Raw genomic sequence first — 23,187 nt, 5'->3', positions numbered from 1 at the left:
AATCACAATCTTATTTGCCTGACACGTCACCACGCCAGTGCCGCCTGCCCATGTGTGTCCCTCCGGTGTCTGCACCCTCAGCGAGGACTATATGGATTTGTGAGTATTACTTAGTTTTATGCAAAACAGATCTTTCCTCACAGGATGTGCACTTGACAACATGGCAACAGAATGAAAATCAGGGAGAAAGTGGGACAGGGAGACAGTGCTCAAAGCGGGAGGATTTGGTGTTTCTGCATCCTGTGAAGTTGCTATGGAGCCACTGACAATAACATCAGCAGTATCAGTGTTGCCTTTACTATCAGCGCCAGCAGCATCAATAGATGTTTGACCAAAAGCTCCTGCAGGGGGGAACCCGCGTGCATCACAGAATCCTGAAAACAATCAAGTTAACACGCCGATCAAAAGCCAAACTCAGATTTTCTCTTGCAGTGAGTGCAGTTTTCCATTCACATCACAGTTGATTCATGGAACGGGCGCCAACGTTTGTTCTTGGCTTCATCGGGTTTGTGTGAATCAATATGAGTTAATATGGATTCATGGGAGAAGGAGTTGGGGAGAAGTTTATGAATGACACAGACTTGTGGAAGATTGCAGCTTCTAATGGGAGGTATGTGTGGGAGAGCGAGCGAGTCCGTCTGTATTGGTTATGAGTTATGAATGGTGAGGTGTGATTTGCTGAGGCTGTCAAAAAAAAGTGCCTGGTTAACTTGCAGCAGGCCCTCGAAGCATCATTTATCCTCTTATCGTGCTGACACAATCCTTCGCTCTCCTCCACTCGAATAAAGACACATGCACGCGGCGAGCGAAAGGAACACGCAGAGTAAATAAAGCCTCGCGTTGTCGAGGGGCTCAGAGGTTAAAATCCCACGCCGACTCGACAAGACCCTGCTGGCTGCAGGGCGTTAACCTTGAGTTTACGATTAAAGCAAAGCCAGATGATTGGTAAGGGAGCTGGTGGTGTGTTAGTGCATCGTGGCTGTTGTGAGAAAAACTGGATCAATATGCTGTTTTAACAACTCATCTACAAACACTGCACAGCGCATACGATTGAAACGAAAAACAGGAAGATGCACCGAATGTATTTTATTGCAATAAACTGACAATAGCAAAGTGCCTCTTTAATGTTCACGATGGCAACTATTAAGAAAAAAAGAAAATAAACAAACCATGGTCATATAAAAATACATCACTGAAAATAAAGCATCACTGGCTGAACTGAAAACATCACCACAAACTATTTTACACCTAAATCTGGAGCCAGCACACAGCCGAAACATGCAGCCCTCGAAATGCAGCTACAACACTGTCAGAATGTCGGGAGGAATCTTGGGAGGCAGCGATGGATGCTTTTAATATTATTATTATTATTATTATTATTATAACAACAACAAAAAATACACTATTCAGAGCTCGTGTGCAGCTCCGGCGGTGGCGGCAGCGCTGTGACAACAACCGTGCCCTATACTTCCTGGCTCAGGTCTACAGAGATGAAATGAATTGAATTTAGAATGAATTCAGTCTGGGATTAATGTGATTTATACAGTGACTCAACCTCCAGGATTGTTCCATATTTATAAAAAAGAAACAATCCAGCAAACCAGCTCCTGATTTGCTTATAAAAAACTAAAAATCGGCTTCATATGATGCAAGTCTATCAGATATGCAACCATGACAACAGTTGCATCAATTCTTCCTGGTGATGCCTGGGAATGCACAGAATGACTTTCCTGCTGTTCATTTATTATATATACATATGCATATACATATACATATATATACTTCTGACTTGTAGTAGCATTGCATCAAATAGCAACAGGGGGCTGTACCATTCACACTCTGAATATTGCGACTTAACGAGGTGACATTTGCAGTATATACACACAAACAGAAAATCAGGCTGACGATTAGATCACGTGATGCAGAAAACAAACTTGAATATTTACAGATGTAACTTTCTCATGCATAAACACGTCAATGTCCATATTTCTATCAATGTGCATTTGAAATAGCACAAACCCTCGATATGCTATACAGTGGATCGTGTTTTTTGCATCACCTGTCCTTTTCTTCCTTCTCATGGGTGTAAGACATTTATAGATGAAATGTCACCTCATCAACTACATGTTCGTTGTGGACTACTTGTCTTTTTTTCCTTTGTAAGTTGCTTTTGTCCTGACCCTAAAACCTAACTGACCAAAGTCTTGGCTAAATTATTTGTGGCTAATGTCTCGTTCATGAGAACAAAACTGAAAACACGTGTTTAATAATGAGTGGACAGGCAGTGACGGGCCTTTTTCTTTGACATTAATCAAACTGAGTTGCAGCTGCAAATACATGACATGTCTGACTCCCCTGACTCTACAGCACCAGCTCTTCTCCACTCAGCGGCGGTTCGGTGTGGACTTGAAATGCTAACAAGAAAAAACAGCAAAGCAAGTTGATATCTTAGAATTCGTAAGCTTGTGTCAGTATCGGCTACTTTTTTGGGGGATTATTAATGACATAAATCCGTTTAATGAAGTTCTGCATAAAAGCAAAGCGTTTAAAAGAAAAAAATATGAGCAGTAATATCAAACACAATCTCCAGATAGAGAACTTTATATGTTGGATGGGCATCGTTGGCAGTCGAATATAGTAAATAATGATATAATGATGAGAGGGCTGGGCTTTGTGTTGGCTCAGGAAGTCGGGGTCAAGGAGGAGGAGGAGGGGTGGGGGTGGGATTGGGCACTGCTCTGTCACACAAACACAATGCTCAAAGAGTTCAAAGTTTACAAAACATCAAAATTCCTCCTGCAATACTCATGCAATATACATGTTGACACACTTGAGACAACGATGTCAAGTTTTTCGAGAGTTTTTCATTTCAGGTCCAGTCTGGCAGTGAGAGGGTTAGGGCCCGGGTCGGGCAGGAGGATTTCTCGTGTCTCCCGGCTGTCAAGTTCCAGCGGAAAAGTGATTTTCAACCCTTCTGCCTTTTTGTCAGGGGGAACTGAAGAGATACACCCTCAGCGAGAATCCACAAGAAGAAGACGATGTCGCAGCAGTTCATTTTCGGCTTTGATCAAACATCCTACCAAGGTGTTACATCACATTTCACTAAATAAACGCAACGCGAGCGAAGAAGCATTAAGTGGATCAATTCCTGTGACTTGTCTGTTGGACTACTGTACATGAAAAAGCCACAGTTAATTCCATTATAGATATAGATATACAGTGTTGTGACACTGACCAAACTTGACAATCTGGTGTGAAATGCTACAGACTGCAATGCGCAGGACGAATCTAGCATTTCTACATCTACCACGTTGCCAACACACAGGCTATTGACATAATCTGCTTTGGTGCAGTTGCCTGGCAACGCAAGCAGCACAGGTTTTAGAGAATTTCAAAGCACAAAAAACAAAAAGAAAATCTTACAAAGCTATGCAAAGTAGTATAAAACAATAAATAGAAAAATCTTTAAAATAAACACAAATCTAGGTTTGCTTATAATGTGCAGAATACATTTTAGAGTGTTTGACTACACATCTACACATTAGTAATCTGATGGGTGGATCGTAACAGACCAAGTCTTGTTGTTTAACTTAATATGCATTATTTGAGCTTCTGGTATCTTTTAAAGACAGGACAACAGAGTGGTCATATTGGGCAACTTAAAGAAATGTGCAAGAATTCAATTTCAGTCATCGACCCCCACTGTGCAATTTAAGAAGGACAATTCAACTGATTTAACACGGGTGTAGAAATTGCCCTTTTGCCCACGAGGCCCCATAAACCCACAGCAGGAGGTAAGCAGTCATGTTCACGATCTGCCTCGGAACCAATCAGCTTCCCCCCCCTCTCTTTAAAACTTCAAATACTGGCTGCAGACGACAGCATTGGAAATAAGGAGGACTTGGCACTGAAAAAAAAAAAAAAATCCCATGTGTTGAAGTACATAGATCCTCAGCAGGAGAGAGCTGTTCATTTATTCTCCATCCTTTCTGACCTCCCTAGCGTTCCCTCGCTGTCTCTTTTGGGAGAGGAGGAGGAGGAGGATGGAGGAGAAGAGCGGAGCAGTCTCTCGCTAAGGCCAGAGTGTCTGGCAGTGTTTAAGTGGCGCACCAGGACCTGTTTCTGTCTGCCAAGGCAAATTCATTGTGGAGGCAGGTGGGCCAACACACATACACACATCCTCACTTAGGACACAGACTTGTGTGTCCTTGCCTTTGTCTCTATGCAGGCTGGAAACCAAGTCATCGGCTACGAAGTCAGTGGGCGCAGAGCATCACTATGGCAACCAACATAGTGGGCCAGGCTGTGGCTGCTCTTGGATCAGTGTGTAGATGTTTTTTCTTTTTTCTTTTTTTTTTGGCATCCGCTCAGTGCCAGAGTCCATTATAGAGTTCCCTCTCTTAAATCTTCTTCCCGGATTGGCCAGTGATCTCATGTGCGCAGTTTTCTTCTCTTCTTGAAAAATAGACACATATTCAGAATAATAAAAAACTCAAAATGCAGCTATGAGATTAGGTTTCGCAGAAAACAAAACAACAGAGAGAGAGAGAGAGAGAGAGAGAGAGAGAGGCTTGTGATACTCTCTCATCCTTCAGTTTGCACTCACACACTTAATTGTGCTAACATGGCACACGCATTCTCGTCCATACACACAAACACACACACAGTTGTTAACATAAAACAGGCAGCAATCAGGGTAGGAATCTTAAAACTGATCAACTGACTAATTCAACACAGCAGTGAACGACAGTAAGTTCTGAAAGTGGAGTCCACATCTGCTCCCTGGCATTGTGTTGGCTGGATCCGCAACGAGAGCGGAACAGGAAGGGGGGCGGGGACCCTCGCTTAGTCAACAGAGCCGGGGTGCAGGCTGAGCGCAGGGGGGTCCAAACAGGTGGGCGAGTAACTCAGGTGAGGTTCTTTAATCCACAGGAGGGGGGCGCCGTTTTTGCCCTCCTGGCTCTTGCTGTGGCTGCGGCCCTTGTAGCGCACGAGCAGCAGGGCGATGAGGAGGATTCCGAAGATGGGGAAGGGGTAGAAGAAGACGAAGTAGAAGAGGGACTCGTTGGAGCACACCACCGACTGCAGGTTGGACACTGTTGAGAAAGAACAACAAATCAAAGTTTTTTTATAGATGCACCAAAAAAATGGAACAACTAAAACACAATCACGACAGAATTAAGCAACAACAGATGTTGATAATGAAACACGCAGAGTTACTTTTTGTGGTCAAGCTAGCCGCCGCTTAAAATGTGAAGCTCGTCTATTTGACGTGTGCTTGGAGCAGCCAAAAAAAGGAAAGTACAGGAATGCACCTGTACTACAACACCTCAAATAGACCACCATCACAAACGACAGCTCACTTGAATTGATCCGTTCTCACTCACTTCCGTTGTGGTTTCGTTATGTGCCGATCGCAGTTGGGCTGTGGCATTTGCATTCGTGTTTACATAAATGTGCCTGTGTGGGACGTCTCTGCCCCGGTTCAAGAAAACCTTCTTGGTATAGTCCTGAGAAAAATGGTCACTGAAAAATTAATTGACTGAATTTTACTCTGGATTTTATGACTCTTCAAGCGTGTATAATGCAATTTGTAACAGCTATAAATGATCTTCATCTAGCCGTTGACACTGGTGAATAAATCAATTTGAATTCCTCGGATCCCGGCACTGCTTTTGACGCCATTAATTACTTTTCTTTAATGCTAAACAGTGGGTGGCCATCGCTGGCTTTGCTTTTAACTGCGGTTGTTCCCTTCTTCAAAATAAATGTTGTGACTGGGGAAGCCTGATCATCCGAAGCAGGGGTGACACACAGACTATCTGAGAGCTCCTTAATTGGACTATTAATATTCTCTTGTTACATGCACTGTAAAGAGGACATATTAGGACTTGGCAATATGACAGAATACAGCTCGAGACTAAACAGTCGAAGGAGCAGCAGAAAAATGTAACCCTATCCTGCAATCGGAGGAACATCTACAGTCTTTAATCACCAGAATAGTATAAGAAGACAGCCTTTGACCTAAGTATTGCATTAATCTACATTCAAAACAGTTGTTTAAATAAGGCCTCACCTTGTTGCAGCACATTAACAATAGTGAACCCAGAGTTGTTGGTGGCCAGGCGGTACCACGCGTTGCGGGGGTTGAGCAGCCACTCCTCCACGTGGCAGTAGTATCGCCCTGCGTCTGTCGGTCGTGCCCCCTGAATGGTCAGGCTGTACTGGTCGGACGCCATCCTCTCAAACTGCAGGCGGGAGGTAGGTCCCGCCTCCTCTCGGGGGCTGCAGTTTCCGTTTCCAAAAACGGCATCGTGGCCGATCGAGAACACGCACTCCCGCTCCCTTTCGTCCTCGTCCGGCTGGCCGTCGTCGTCCTCGTCCTCGGAGTGCTCCACGTACCAGGACACGGAGAAGCGGGAGTCTCGAGACGACTGGGAGGGAATGCTGCAGCCCAATCGGATTGAATCGGACTCTTCCACTGTCACGTTGGACTCCAGCTCCTCGACCTGCAGTCGAACTTCTGCAGACGTCCGTGAAGATAAGAAAGAGAGAGAAAAACGTAGTATTGAAACGTACAGTATTAGTTAGAGCCTCGCAACAAAGTACAAAAAAAGGACAATCTTTTAAAGTAAAACGATAGTGACAGACAACCATTCTACTAAAAGTACGACAAGAAACCCCAAAATATACGAGTCAAAATAATAGAATTTATATGCGTTAATCTCCAGACTCATGTTCCACTTGAATCCACGCTCCACTCTGCCAGGGCGTTAATATTTAACGGATGTGTCCCCGCCGAAGTTACACCAAGCAGTGTTTACACATGTCGACAGCCACATGGAAGGACAACATCAGAGCTTAAACTCTTAATGCAGCATCTGTAACGTGACCCAATTCTCCCTCAGGGATCAATAAAGTATTAATGATTCTGGATTAGATTTTCCGTAGAGAATCTGGGGTCAGTATTGGCTGACCCTGCTTCTAGTGATCCGTGATCAGGTTAAAGAAAAACCCTAATAGCAGCCTTCATTTTAAGGTGTCAGCTTGTGAAATCGTGTTGGGTATTTTACTCAGACAAGGCATTTAGTTGAGAAAATAATCAAATATTAGCTGCAGCCTAAATGAACTTCAAATAACACCACAAAAATCTGAACGGGATTATTCACAAAACTTTACAACAGACAAAAAAAAGTGAATCCCACAGTGCTGCCCAAAGCCATCACCAGGCTTTGAGCTTTTCAGCAAGGTTAGATCCTACCCCAAGGCTATAGTGTCTGTCTGTAGGTATGTGACAGCCCTTCAGGGGTGACCCAGTTCCACTACAGTAACACAAAAAAAAAATGGCAGCAAAGACCTGGCTTGCTTGGCATTCTCTTGCACACAGTTTGAAACAGTCGACTTTAAAGCAAAAGAGAAGTGGCCCGGACAGCAGGAGAGCAGAAAAAAAAGGCAGGAGCTGGCACACGTTTCCACTAATCTTTCCTCTCGACAGGCAGATTTCTGGACCACTTCCTCGGCGAATGCATTTTTCAGCACTTTAATGAATATCCATGTAGTTTATACCGCTATTCTACTTTTCTTACGGACATACCATTCACAAGTTCAAATCTATATGGTTGTGAGTAATATACTGTAGCTCTCTGATTGCTTAACAATAACGCAAGCTGCTGGTAAACTTCCACAAACAACCACGAGTTCACTTTTTAAATCAAAGTTGAAACTAAGCAATAGAACGACAGGAAAGTCTGTATTTGTATTTCTGTATTTGTATGTGCACCATAGCTTCACTATCTACATTAAATAAAGTCTTCTTTCTCGCTTCACTGGCTCGTGACCAGACGTTTGGATCCTTGCGTTCTATTTGGACAGACGCCACGACGAGGATTTCATTCTGCATTAATAAACAGGACACCTGGCAGAAGAACACTGCTCTAGGAGATGTTTGAAAAAGGTCACCTTCAGCTAGTGCGTGGAACAGAGCCATACAAAAGAAAACAGGGGCTCGTCACGGATAGAGTGGGTTGGATAATTATTTGTTTGTTGCAAATTCAGTGGAGGAGAGAAGGAGATATGAGACTGAGTGTACTTGAGATGGCTGTCAGGGTCTGGATGGCATTAGGTACATGATGGCTTTGAGCACTTGGGAAGTTTTTGAGTACTGGACACGAGAATTAGGTCGTCCGTCTGAGCCAGGCTGCGCCCTCTGGCACGGCACATGACAGCTGGCTTTTTTTTTTTGCCACCTGAGCTCTGCCCAGGGCACGTGTAGGGTCATCAGAGCGAGACGGCCTCGAGGCGGTGCAGGAGGCAAAAGGTTCGAAGAAAACGAATAAACAAGTCAGTGTTTTGTTAAAAGAGAGTTTGACCGCGTGCTCACCTGGCTGTCTGACCAGAACCTGCGTGAGCCCTGAGGACTCCCGGGAGAGTCGATACCAGGCTCCATCTGGGTCACTCAGCCACTCCTCCACCAGGCAGTAGTACGTCCCGGAATCGCTGCTCTCGGCCCTGTTCAGCGTCAGCACGTAGGAGCGCGGCGACAGCCTCTCGGCCTGCACGCGACGCCGCAGCCTCTCCTCATCTGCGTAGGCGCCGTACTCGAAGGCCCCCGAGCGCTCGATTCTCAGCAGGAGCTCGTCGGCCTCTGACCCCGTCGCGCGCCTCACGTACCACAGCACCGCATGCTGGGAGTCCTGGCTGGTCTGGGAGGTGATGGTGCAATTGATCCTGACGCGGCTGTCCTCCGGGTAGACCTGAGACTGATTGGTCTTTTGCACTTGCAGCTTACTCTCTAGAAAGAATTAAGGGAGAGGGGAGGGAAAGAGAAAGAGCAGACAGTCATTCCTTTGGGTGCAGGAAAATGTGAGCGTCGGTGACAGGTACACAATGCAATTTCTGTTTTGCGACAGACGACCTGTTGCTGGGTTTATTTCTGTTGGCAGCAGGCAAAAGATAGTGGTGAGTGGGTGGGTGCAGCAGGTGACAGGGAGGGAGAAAGAAATATGAGAGAAAGGAGGTGGAAATGTCAGGCAAATCAAAGCTGAGGGGATTGTAGGTTTGCTGGTATTAAGGTAGAAATGTAAGATAAAGTGCAGAGCAGACGAGGGGGAAGGAGAAGGAGTGTGTTATTAGGTGCGATACAAGACAAAAAAGAAGGGCAATGGGTTTGTCAGTGTGAGAAGGAGGGAGACAGGAAAAGGAATGCATTTGTCAGTGGAGGACAGGGAGAGAGCAGATAGGAGAGGGAGGAGACGACAGAGAGGTGTGACTGAGATGTCAGGAAGGAACTGAGGCTGCACTGAGGGCTGTGACAGGATTGGTTACAGTGACATTGGTTGTGGGTAGGATTAGCTGCAGGTACATCAGGTGTGACTGTGACCAGAGCCCTGCTGTCAAATGCTTGGCGGGGGGGAAGGATTATTACAGGAGAGAGCATGTAGAAAACATGCACACACACACACACACACACACACACACACACACACACACACACACACACACACACACACACACACACACACACACACACGTGTAAAAACAAGTGTAAAAACTTGTACACCCTTGTATTCTCAGGCAAAACAAACAAAACTGACATTATAAGACATAATAAACAAGGACTGTGACATCACCTTGAGATCTTGAAATAAATTTATCCCAAACAATCACAATCACTGCACTGAAACAAATACCATTCATCTCCGATAAAGGTCACATAGTTTCATGTTCATTTCTAATGTGCATTTTCTAGCCTGTTTCACAGTGTTTTCTCAGATTCACCGCAGATCATCTCTATCACCAGCTACCACCACCGACACCATGACTAACTGATTAGTAACACTTTCTAGTGTTGGCACACAGACAGTAATCCAAGAGTTGTTTGCTGGCTGAACGGGATTTGGGAAACAGATTCCCTCGACTGATCTCAGAGGCAGATATGCAAGTGCACCGAATGACATCTTTCCACCGGGAGTAGAAAGTACAAGAAAAGGGGTTGTCTAACTTGCAACTGTCAAAATAAACTATGGATCCCACGATTTAATTAACAGCACTCGCAACAGGATATTCACCAATGCACACACATTCTCTGTCTGCACATGTAGGGTTATCTCACATAGAGGCGATGGTGAGATGGCTGAGAGGAGCTGGCAGGATTGGCAGGTTAATAAGGGGTCATTTCGGTTTAAAGGGGATAGCATCTCCCCTCAACCCCGAAACTCGCCTACTGATTATAGTTGCATGAAGACAAGTAGACACTCAGAGAGTTCATTCCTCCACCAAGGCCGAACAGTCCCCTTATGAAACCACAGTTAAATTCACTACATATAGATTATTATTTGGATCTGCACCAAATTGCCCACAAATTCTGTCCTATAACATGTCGTTCATCAATAACCATGAATTATTCATCATAATGTTAAAAAAAAAACTATTTCAGAAAGACCTTCCCCCTGATCCACACCAACATTAATCAGGAATATACATTAGTGATAATGTTGTTTTCTGTTTACTGACACAAATCTGACCTCATATTAAACACTCTCTGTCTCATCTCCCATCTCACCCTCCTATCTCGAGCTAAACTCTGCTATGACTGACTGACTGGCTGACTGCCTGACTGCCTAGGGTCACAGCCATCTGCCCAAAAAAATCTCACCCCTATATCCACAGATTGGCTGAGGGCGCTCAAATAATCACTTTTGTAGATTGCATTAAACTGTAGCTACAGTATGTAAATAATTGGATGCATTCAAAGGAGATGCCACATGGCATTGCTGGACCACCATGTCTTTCAACGGCAGTTCAAGCTGGCATCTCAAATTAGTCATCATCGTTGCCTCACTACCCACTGGAGACTTGGTAGGAAGCCTGACAATCCCCCCATCCGGAATTACTGCCGAGCTCTGCAGAATCCTGGCAATCTTTTTTTTTTTTTTTTTCAGGAGAATTACCTCCGAAACCTCCTGAAGTGGAACCATGCAGGATTGGATTGGCACAGGACAAAGCAATTCTCTGCCGTTTCCATTTGAAGTTTGAATCTGCAGCCAGCAGGGGGGGAAAAAACTGAGGGCTGAAAGCCTGTTGCAATACATGAGTGTTTACAGAAATGCTATTTTTGTTTTTTTCAAAGCTAAAATAGGCTAATTATTCAAGCCTTATTAGGTAGCATCACGAGCTATTACGAGCTATTTTGAGTGAGTGCTCGCTGAAGGAGAGAAAGGGGGACAAATACATTGAGGGAGCAATGAGCGGAGATATAGAAGAGAAATGAAAAGGGAAATATTGTCTTTTTTTGTCTTCAAACAACCTTAAAGTCTCGACTCCCTCCAGAATCCAAAAATGTCTCACAGCGACTTCACAGACGAGCCTGTCACATCCTCTGACACCTGTCCGTTCCCACAGAGAGAGGTTTCTTCCTTCAGCCGTGCAGCCGTCATGTGACGGCTGCATCAGCAAGAAGTAAACAGGCTAAAAATTCCATATGACGTTTGTGCAATGTTCCTGTATATGTGGTTCTGATGAGGGGCGATTCATTATGTCGTGGAAGGAGACCCAGCATAACGAGCTGGGATCAATCATACATCAGCAACAAGGCCGCTCATCATGTTACGTGCGATCCCTTAACAGCGAGCGCAGTTCTGTGCTCTTGTGTGCGAAGGCTGTTCAATGTTCTTTGCTACTGTATTTCTTTAATGAGCCTCAGGGGTGTATCAACAGCCAAATCCATTATCGGAAACACATGCTCCCACAGCTCTGCATTACTACATGTGCCCGTCACACCTGGTCTCAGCCGGATGAAAAGGGCATAATTCTCCTTTAGCCCCGGGGTGGTGAACATCCCGCCTCCGGGCCAATAAAGTACACAAGACGGTTTGATCTGACCCATGAGATGATGCATAAATAAAAATCCCATGACAGCAATTATTTCTTTCTGTGATGAAATAAAAGAAAATAAAACTATCATTTCCCTCAGGGTGGTTCTGTCTGGATATATACTTTTCAGTGTGGAGCTCGTCAAGATGAGGGAGGAGCAGCATGTTTTGGACTTTTGGTATACGTGCATTAATTTCATAAACCCTGAGATCTGTGATGGGTGACTAGTTGTCGGTAGAGTGTGCATGTCAAGCTGACCCTGATTCAGCTTCAACCGTTCTGAGGTCAGATATCTTGCACGGATCACTCTGTACATGAGAGACCACGTGAGAACATGTTTCTGATGCGGGTTTGCTTGATTATGAGTAAAAGTCGGCAAGCCACTGTTATCAACTCTGCCAAGGAGGTTCATTTTTATCTGCGTTTGTTAGTTTATTTGTAAATGGGATTACGCAAAAACCAACAACTGACATTTTGTGGAGAGGTGGGGCATGACCCAAGGAAGAACCCATAAAATTTGTATCTTGATCAGGGGGCGGGGTCCAGGGATCCCATTTTTTGTGAGAACATTGTGAGATGAGGGCATTTACCAACATTTTCATAAATTTCTCAGAGAATAATACATGGATCTTGAGGCTTCTTATGTTTTATATGACGTGGTCGCCCAGTTACTTCAATAGTTTTGGATTTGGCTTCAACACTGTTTACCCCCGAGACTCCGAAAGGGTTTTGTGGACTCAAACAATTCACCCACCCCTCCATTGGCATAGTGGTGAGAAGATAATGAGTGAATTTTCATTTTTCGGTAAACTATCCCTTTAGACACCTTAAAGGACCTCACAGGCCTCATCTAGCAGTAATCAGTATCCTCCTCTAGCTGACAACACACCACCCATGATTCAATAAAATGTAATTACAAATGTCGGATTCTCACTGTGCAGAAGTTGTAAATAATACTTTACAGGGCAAAGATACGAGCTTGTATCCCGACCTCACAACTATATCTCAGCTCCGGTGGAGATACTCGTGCTTCAGCAGTTAGTGGGGCATGTCGGCTATACTGTCATCACAGTGCACTGAAACGCGCATAGAGACTGCACAGCACACACACTAATTGGCTCATTGAACCCTCGTCTCAACCGTTTTCCCATGTGTGCAGTTTGTCTGTTTAATAGCTGCAGGAGCATTGCAGAGTTGAGACAAAGCTGTCTCCATCCCTTTTATTTATCAGTGGCGGTAAATACACAGATGCTGCAAAACTGCTCTGCTTTCATAAGGAAGAAAGATAGCGAAGTGGACCCCAAACCCCAAAAGCTGCTCCGCACAACTGCTGTTTATGAAGCCGAGCAGATGAAAACAAGTTTGAGTCCGGGGGGACCGAGAAGTGTACAGCTAAGGATGCCACTGTGGCACGTCAGCACACGCGAACCACGGCTTGTAGAAAAGAAAAAAAAATGCGGATAACTTCAAAAGGGCTTGGAAACTTCCTGGTCGATTGTTCAGAGGCGAGAGTACAGCCCGAGATTGTAAATGAAAGACTGTGATCCTTTATTCTTTGGCTACAAAGGAAATTCAATTCATTTTCCATCTCTGTTTTATGCTGCTGCTGCCGCTCCAGGTGAAGTCTTTTTTTTCCTTTTCTTTTTTTACACGAGAGAGGATCTAAACGCTGGGGTTGAAATGTCGGCGTCACCCCCTCTGATTCCTCTTTCATCACAGTTGTTGTTTTGACCTCTCGTCGCTTCGTTCCTCCCCTCTGTGTTACTGTGATCTGCGCCTGATCACATTCTGCCTAATCACCTGACGCCGGCATGAATATTCAGCAGCCTCGACTGTGGCGTGATGAATATTAATGAGGCATAAATGAAGTGCGAACACCAGAAGTGCTGGTGGGGTCTCTGCCTGACATTTTTCTGCTCTTTTTAGATATAGTCTAATATACGCTTAATGACCGCTGAGCTGACAGCCCATCCACTGGGCCGCGGATGTAATGCTTCCACTTAACTGAGGGAGGGCAGGGTGGACAAAAGCCGGGGAGGACGAGACATGAGGAGAAAAGCGGGATGAATAAAAGCGAGGCGGCAGACACAGACAGAGGGATGAGGTTTGTAAAGATGGGATGAGAGGCAAGCGTTAAGGGATAGATCACACAACTGTACAGATATTCAGAGGCACCTACTAACAAAGAGCGGAGGAGTGAGAGCGAGTTTATAGAGGGAGTGAGAGAGCCTGGAGAAGATGAGAGAGATGTAAAAGACAGAAAAGTGAGAACATGCTCCTGGGGGGATTTGGGAAAGCAGCAGGCAGTCGCTCCAGCTCCACTCCAGAGGACTTACAGTCTTAATGGCTGCCTGCTCCGCCTTTAGCATTAGCATTAGCACGGCCCTGGGCTAATCCGCAGCCGGGACCCCGAGCATGTCAGGACTGAGGGCTTCCGACACGCCCTGATCCCCTGCAGAACGACTCACTTTGGCTTGCCGCTCCTCGTCGGCCTCTGCAGCGCCACACGCTCAAGCACATAAAACACAAGACATGACACACGCAACCCGTCCGTCTGGACCTCCGCCCCATGGGGCATAGATCAGAGCGGGCTGCTTGTCTGAAGCGATGAGGGATGGAGTTTTCCTGACTGAAGATCGACTCCTCTCCCAAACTGGGAGCCCAATTTCTATGCTAATGACGGCTATGTATCTGTGATCCCATTGTGTCAGAGGGATATTACCCCTCCTCATCCCTCCCCTTTCCAACTCATTAAGACTGGGCTAATTATGGGGATCTTGTGCACGTCAAAAGGGCGGTTTGAACACACCCAGTTGGAGCCCTGTGTACACACACGGAATATGATTTCTATGCTCCACCAATATTGTGAGCAGATGCACTGACGGTGCACTTCCCTCTTCCTTCCTGCCCATCTCATAGAGTGATTGCTGGTCGCAGGATGGTCCGATAGGAAAATGGATGCACAAGAGGAGAGTGAGACGAGGGATCAGGGCAGCAAGAAGCTGCATGGCACAGAGGGGAGAGCATACAGACGTATCAGATTAAGCAGCGTGCATGTGTATCGATGTCTGTGTGTTTTGGAAGGGGTCTGCCAATGAGCGTAAAACACATTATGCTCATTAAAGCAAAGGGAGCAGCGGTTATTCAGTTAGTGCAGGCTGCAGAATGGCTAATGTGTGTGTGTGTGTATTCAGGAGGCGGCATTGCTGAGCCTCTCTTACTATTAGCCACTGATTTACATGGGGAGCAGCAGCACTGTGGCTAGCTCTGAGTTATGACTTCAATTACATCAGCAGCAGGACACAGAAGCGCGCATGTGCAAACAACCACAAATGTGCGCACGCACGCACGCACGCACACGCACGCACACGCACGCACACACACACACACACTGAAAGGTGCTTAAGAGAGATGAAGAGACACAACACGGAGAATCTCATTGTGTCTGCAGACTGGGCCGAACGAGGGGAATCAGGCCTAGATTGGATTGGATTTGACAGAAAAAATGTGCCTGCGCTCTCATATAAGGGGTTTGCTCTTGTGAGGAAGAAGATGGGAAGGAGCCTGACCTTGAATGTCTGAGGCAGACGTGATTAATCAAAAACCTTTTATGAAATTATTTTCTGTTTCAGCGCACCCCTCAAAGCCTCTTCATTTATCACCCATTATGACCCTGTGTGCTCATGTGTGTGCAACAGACAGACACACTGTGAGTGCACTCTGATTATTTGTGCATGCAACATATGAACTGTATGAGGCAGATGATGAGTTGCAGACGATCCATATGCAGAGTTCTACCTAAGGTGGGCAAAAACAAAACTGCTGCTGAAAACAGGCCAAACAATAGATTTACAACCTTGTCACCAACAATAATACTGTGATAAAGCTGCTATTGTGCGCAAACAAGCACAGTTGCCGTATCCTTATTATTCATGAAATACTGACAATGGTGGAAAAGCTATTTGAAGAAAAATGTAAACATAACAGGGAGAGTGATGATGAGGAGGGAAGCAGGGAATTATAAAATATTGAAAAATCAAAAGCGTGAGAAAGAAGCTGGGGGCGTGCGTAGTGGGAAACATGCAGCTAAGTGAGAGTGAGGGGAAAGAAGACATTAAAAGAGACATATGGGGAGAGGGAAAAACAAAATGTTGAAAGACAGACATGGAGCGACGGGCCGATGGGCCGAGCCTTAATGAAGATAGACATCTCACATCCATGCCTGATAAGCAGGAGTCTCCAATCGCTGCGGCAATGCCAACGCTATCAATAACAGCTGTGTGGCAAGTACTTCATTGGCATGAACCGAGAGCACATGTGGCATCTGCTGGTGCCAGCCCATATTAAACGGGAAGACACCCTCAAGTACAATCTCAGAGAGAGAGAAAGGCAGGACAAGATAAAGTGGGAGACAGTGGGAGGTTTTCATCCTCTAACTCAAAGCACAACCACAGCAGGGCAAAACAAGAGGAGGAGGATACGGATGAGCAAAACACAAAAAAACAAAACACAAAAAAAAGGAGATCCACTCCTGCGTCATGTTTGATCATGTCGGGGGGGGGGGGGGGGGGGGGGGGGGGGGGGGCGAGCGTAGGTGTGCGAGGAGAGATGAGGACAAACTCTAAGTGGGACAACCCCTCCATCATCACCATCTTAATTCCAGCTGAGCCAATAACCAGACGGTCTTAATATCCCGCTCCTCATGCCAGATACACGCGCGCACAAGAGTGCACGTGCACACACTGATATGATGAGAAAAATGTATTGAACTCCCCAAACCATCATTAATCTAAACTCCAGTTCCATTAGGGAAGATTCAGCATAATTAGTTTTGTGTGTTTTCAGTGTGTGTGTGTGTATATCGGTGAGAAGAAGAGTGTACTGTGTGTGTGTGTGTGTGTGTGTGTGTGTGTGTGTGTGTGTGTGTGTGTGTGTGTGTGTGTGTGTGTGTGTGTAGTTTGAGATATGAGCAGATGATATTAGATTGTGTTGTAGAGACTGAGGCTTCCCTGGCGATCTGCCATGCTGAACATGTGTTTGCCATTATTGCATTTCAGAAAGAGACAAAGAGAAAACTCAATCAGGTGAAATCTAATATTATACTGCCGCTGCATACTGTGTGTTTATGTTGTCTTTGTGTGTGTGTGTTTGTGGAGATCCTCTACAGCGAGGGATGATATTGTGCACCCTCCGTGTGTATTCCATGTAGTGCATGTTTAGACATGAGCATGATGTTGTTTGTACTCCTGTGTGTGCAATGGGTCTCTGCAGGGAAACTATAGTGGACACAGCTCGAGCACAGCTACTGCACAGGACAGAGAACATACAGTAAAAATAATGTATGTGTGTGCATATATAGCAGTGAACTCATCTCATACGACCCGAGGGACTTGGACACAGGCAGCGAGCCGCTAATGCAATCTGAAGCAGGAAGTAGGCCTGGGCTGGGCTGGGCAGCAGCCACCTCACTCCTTCTGACGAAACATCACATTGACCGGCTGTCTGCTTCTGTTCCATCCAGCTTTCTTCTGATTCCAACTTTTTCCTCTTCTGCCCGTTCTAAGATGCACGGAGGTTGGATCAAGAGCACGGTTTCTAAAGCTAGTTCTCCACTTTTTTTACTTTTGAAGTTCTACAATAATTTAATGAGAAGTGTCATTCTGCATTTGCAAAGCCTCCTCATGTCGGGGCCAAACGCGTCTCTCCTCTGAATATAAGATGGTGGAGAAATGGAGCATCGGGAAGCTGCGAGAGACTGTTGTGTTGCCGGGTGTCAGGGGTGCGAGGCAGGCTTTCGTATATTATGCATAGTAAGCATATGAATGCTCTCAGAGGCCCATCGCAAGTAACACAGTTGCAGGGGCAGTCATGCAAGAACTTAAGACTCGCTCACACGTCCTGTATGTATGTGCACACATAATGCTGGTGAGGCAGTTTTATACGTATTGAGCATGCAGGTACCGCGATTTAACGTCTCTCAATTATGCATCTGGTCAGATGCTGTGTTTTCTCACACCTCATTACACACACTCCCCTTCATCCCACTTCTTTGAGAGAGGACGGGGAAAATGCCAGCCGCTCTTTTTAGCAAGAGTGGTTAACATTTAGGAAAACAGAGGAGAGAAAAGCAGATGGGAAGGAGAGGTGCGAGGCAGAGAGAGAGAGAGAGAGACGTCCTACATTCTGACAAATGAATCACCAGTCTAAATGAAGGTCTGACAAAAACACACACACACACACAGGAGTTGGAGGAGATGAACACGGCATGACGAGGGATGAACTAGGCCTCGGCAGCCAGTGAGATAAAAAGAATAACTCACTCGCCTCCCCCTGTGAGTAAGTGCCCTTACACGTAGGATGATAGAACCGCTATGGTAACCGATTGGTCTTCAGTCCGCTGCTGATCACGTCGTCACGGTTACTGATGGAATTACCAAGGTGACTGATCACTTTGTCATGGAGACGCTGCCAGAGAAGCAAGTGGGAGGTGGGCCGTGTATTTATCCCCCCACAACATGTCTCTGTGTTTCTGTGTGTGCTCAGATTGTTCTGGTATAAAATAAACAAAGTGAAGTGCAAATGGGAGGAAGGTAAATGAGCATTCAGGATGATAAGTCGATCGCCAAATTACTTCTGAAGGGCCCGGGGACACTGTGTGTTCTGCGTGAATGGTTAGGGTCAGAGCACAGTCAGTCAAGCAGGTAAAGCACTGTCTCTGCACTGTGGTTCACCTGTTGTGTGTGTGTGTGTGTGTGTGAGAGAGAGAGTCTGTTTACATCAATTTGTATTTGTGTGTACCTGAATCAATAGCGGCGGGGAGAAGAGATACTGTCTGTACTGTACACGTGACTGTATTTAACTGGCTCACAAGTGTTATTGACCTGCGCAGTCTACGTCTGAACTAAATACAGCATCTGACTTTCTCTCAGCTGAACATGGAGGGGATCACAGGCAGCAGAAAAACACAACACTACACCTATATCTAGAGATGTTCAATACCACTTTTCCCTTTGGGTTCCCTCTGATTCCAATACCTGGACTTTGCATACCAAGCATAGCAGAATGCACGCATATCAGCTAGTCTGGTATGACCCCTAACAAAGCCAAGTGAAGAGTGGGCCAGATGGCCAATCAGAGCAGACTAATTCAGTGGAGAGACAGGAGCTAAAACCAAGCGTTTCCGACAGGGGTTGAATAGAGGAGCAGCAGCAATGGGCCGTATCAATAAGTAATAAGCCAAATTAAAATTATGAACCTGAATATGAGCATAATAAAATGAAAATAAAATCTCCCTTAAAACCAAAATTTCACAAAATCCAACAAATCATGGTACTTCAAGTACCACAATGCTTTGCTGGGTGGCTTTGAGAGCCAGACTAAAGCAGTGGGCTTTTATGAGCAAGAGGAGTGTTTGCTGCAAGCACATTCACCTGAATAAATAAAATATCGTACTATTGAGGCAACCACACTGAGGTAAATTGGGCCAGTGTGTGTTCGTATATGACTGTGTGTGTTTGTTGTTTGTGTTCAGCCACTAATTGGGCTGTGTCTGAATGAGTTTTTCGTTTTCTATCTCTCTCTCGCTCTCTCCCTTTGTGTGTGTGTAGCACAGAGGACCAATGGGGCGGTGTAGACAGTTTAATGCCTCCACTGAGGAAAAAGGTTCAAGGACATATCGCTCACTCTCTTTATCGCACACTTTCTCACTCTCGCCGTCTCCGTCCTTCGCTCCCCTCTCTCCTCTACCTCGTTCACTCAGTGTTCTCTTCCTGTGGGATATTTAGCAATCCTTTCACTGTTCTCCATTAGGACACTCCACCCTGCCCCACACACACACACACACACACACACACACACACACACACACACACACACACACACACACACACACACACACACACACACACACACACACACACACACACACACACACACACACACACACACACACCAATTAGTGGCTAAACCAGAGACTAAGAGCAATTAAAGCGGGCAGAAATCCTCTAAGCTCTGCTGAATTCACTCCGTGTGCCTGTGTGCGTGTGTATATGTGTGAGTATGGTAGTTTGTGTGTGTGTGCGCGCGTCTGAATCTGTGTTTATCCCTGTTTGTGTGCCGGTCTGTGTCTGTTCTAATTAAGTGTGTGTCTGCCTGGCTAGCAGCCATGCATCTTTACCTGGCTGCAGGACACTGATGCCAAGCAGGTTGGAGGTGCGGTTGGACACTCTGCTCCAGCTGTTGTCATAGTTTCTCCTCCAAAGGATGGCGCTGCACTGGTACTTGCCCGCCTCGCGGCGCCCTGCGCGGGTCACCGACAGGCGGAAGTTGGTATTGGAGTGGGAGCGGTCCACGGTAGTGCGGGTGCCCAGCCCCAGCAGCTGCTCCCCCCACTGCAGCGTGCCCTCGCGGGTGAAAGTCACCAGATCTTTGAACTCTCCCTGCTCCTCGTCTTCGGCCTCCGAGCCAGCAGGCATGAAGCGCCAGGTCACGGAGGTGGGGACGCGAGGGTTGTGACGTGGCTTGACCAGGCACAGGAGGTCAAAGGAGTCTCCAAAGGTTACAGATGGTGTCCGTGATGAGGCGGACACGCTGAAGGAGGACTCTGGATGGGAGAAGAAGAGGGGAGAGGATTAGGATAACACAGAATGACAAACCCTGTGGAGAACAGCTGATTGCATAATAGCTGTACAACATGGCTTGAGAGAGTGATTGAATCTGTTCTCCAAAAAGCTTTAAGCTCAGTAAATGATGGAGGGGTTCATCTTCATTACAGTAAGCGAGGTCACCAACAGAACAAACCCCTCTGCCAAAAGAAATACAGAGTGTAGCTTTTTCAAGTGCATTGACTTCTTTATTGGAAAAGCAGTTCTCAAACTTTTCTTCCATCATTACAGCCTGAGCGCCTAAAGAAAGCCATTTAGCTTATACGCGTGCATGTGTATGTATATATATATTTATACACACCACTTTGTGCTCGTGTGTAAGTATGAGGTTGTGCGCTTCACTGCGAGAGCGTGCTTCAAAATGAATGGTGATGCAACAAAGAAAACCCAGGGGAGAGATTTCCTCTAAGCGCTGATGTTCGATCTACACCCAGCTCCTTGCCAAGTCTAAACTTTCCTCATTAAGCTAAAAACATTCACCCAGCTCCATATATTATTTCCAAGATACACCTACACTGGAAAGCAAGGGAGACAGGAAGAGAGAGAGAGATATAGACTGGATAAAGAAAAATCCCTTTTATCCGTGGCCCTTTAATAAACCTGGGCCCGGTGGCACCTATTTTTGGGGCATTTCAATGGATGTGAATGATGGAGTCTGAATATGAGAAAGACGCTCATACAAAGATAAAAACAAGCGAGTGGGAGGTAGAATGGGGAGATGTTGATGAAGTGTGATTTTTGCCAGATAAGACAATTTATTTCCTTGAGACTTTGCAGATTTCTCCATTATGCTCTTGTCAACAGCGCCCATCGCTTTCCCTCGGCCCCTCGCCCTCTGTCTTCTTCTGACAGCCATCATCCCCCGGTGTCCTTCAGGGTGTGTAATCAATGGCTTTCTGTCCAGACTTGGCTACTGCTGGGACAGCTGCCTGGGGCAATAATTCTCTAATAGACAATAACTCTCCGCTCTCGCTCTATCTCTCATCTCCCTGCACCGCTCTTCCGTCCATCCATTTGGCTCACTGTCTGCCTGCCTCTGTGACAGTAAAGAGGATTTCATGCCGATCCATTTTCCCATACAACGCTGTCTTTTGGGGGTTTTTTTGTGAATAAACATGAATGCGTTTGTTTCCTGCACAATACAAAGTGTGTGGTGAGTGCAGGAGAATGTGTATCTGCTGTACATTAGTGTCTGTGTACATAGTGTTCCAACCGGCATCCTGAGGGCCCCTTAAGCCAATCAGCTGGAAAGAAGACTACAGAGCACCTTTGTCTTCACCGTGGCAACAAAAACACTAAGATTCCCAGAGGACACCTCCCCCCCAAGGTCTTGTCAACCACCAGAGGGAATCCATAAAGGATGATTATATGAACTACATTATGCTACAATGATCATGAACAATATCTTTAACTTCAGCCAGTTGTCCGGTTCACTCAGAGGACAGGTCAGCGTGAAGCCAAATCTCAGATCAGAAGGAAACTGAAGCTCGAGTTTCTCCTTTTTTATTTATTATGTGCAAAGACTTAAGAAGAAAGACGAGATCTTGTAGAGGAGCTGAAACACAGGGAGACTAGAAATACCACCCTGTAGTCGTATGTCTCTGCCAACCAGTGCCGTTTCAGTTTTTTTACAGACTCATCTGAGGTCACCAAGACCTTTCAAAAATGTCATAACTTTCCCGACAGTCAGACTTGAGGTATCGTGTTTAAGAGGCCAAAAACATGTTGTGAGGCCACAGTGACCTTTTACCACCCAAATCTAATCAGGTAATATGTGAGGTGTTCTTAAGATGATGCGTCCAAAAGGCAAAAAGGACCACAGTGACCTTGACTTCGGACCACGAAATTTTAATTAGTTCATCCTTGAAAGTTTGTACCAAATTGTAAGAAATTCCCTAAAGGCGTTCTTGGGATATCGTGTTCACAGAAGGAAGGACAGAGAACCCAATGACACAATCCCTCTGGCCACTGGCTGTTGCCAACACTGAGGCATAAAAAAAAGTTTACATAGTGCTCTATCTACATGGCAAGTTTAGGTCCAATTATTCCGCATTCGGAGGCTAAAGTGAGAAAAATGACTCCCAAAACAAATCATGGTACAAAGTAAGTAATACCCCCACCCACTGACCGTCACACAACAGTTCACATTTGCAAAACCCTTGATCAACGCGTGTGGAGGAGAGGGAGATGAGACGTCGAGAGGTGCAACTGAGGAGAGACGAGCAGCTTTGGACTTCTATTCCCCCGATTTGCATAATGTGTCCCTTGTTCCTCGGAGTAATGTTTCTGTTGTTGCCTGAACTTAACAAATGGCCACTTAAAAACTGACATCCCTTCGCTGCTGCACCGCAGTGTGTTGCTGCAGGGAGCTAATCCGTTGCTTGTGTGTGTGAGTGAGTGGGTGTGAGTGTGTGTGTGTGTGTGTGTTATTGAGTCCAGTGCTCCAGGTCTGCCAGCCCCTCACTGCTCCGCTCCAGTGGCTTCCTCAGCCTGTACCGAGGACGTTCAGCTTAATTCAGCCCCGACTGAGGAGACCCACAGACTGTGAAACACATCGCCCCAGCATTTCCATTCTAATAATTCTGACTAATCCTATATGGGTGGTGTGTGTCTATGATGGGTGTCACGGACGCACCACTCTTGACGTGTGGCA

At 45.9% G+C, this 23,187-nt stretch overlaps 1 protein-coding gene across 2 annotated transcripts in view; it reads right to left on the bottom strand.

Moving 5' to 3' along the window:
- Positions 1-1,071: 1,071 nt before the first annotated feature.
- igsf3 (immunoglobulin superfamily, member 3) overlaps positions 1,072-23,187 on the bottom strand; it is a 78,672-nt gene continuing 56,556 nt past the window's right edge. For both annotated transcript variants that reach the window (XM_034573684.1, XM_034573685.1), the window contains 4 exons: positions 20,048-20,473; positions 8,381-8,791; positions 6,077-6,523; positions 1,072-5,096 (listed from right to left, as the gene is read on the bottom strand). In XM_034573684.1, the coding sequence (XP_034429575.1) occupies positions 4,846-5,096; positions 6,077-6,523; positions 8,381-8,791; positions 20,048-20,473 (1,535 nt within the window). In that variant the 3' untranslated portion in view covers positions 1,072-4,845. The remainder of the gene's footprint in view (positions 5,097-6,076; positions 6,524-8,380; positions 8,792-20,047; positions 20,474-23,187) is intronic.

This window comes from Hippoglossus hippoglossus, chromosome 21, assembly GCF_009819705.1.
Source record: "Hippoglossus hippoglossus isolate fHipHip1 chromosome 21, fHipHip1.pri, whole genome shotgun sequence".
Lineage (NCBI taxonomy): Eukaryota > Metazoa > Chordata > Actinopteri > Pleuronectiformes > Pleuronectidae > Hippoglossus > Hippoglossus hippoglossus.
This window is presented reverse-complemented; position numbering and strand designations above follow the sequence as displayed.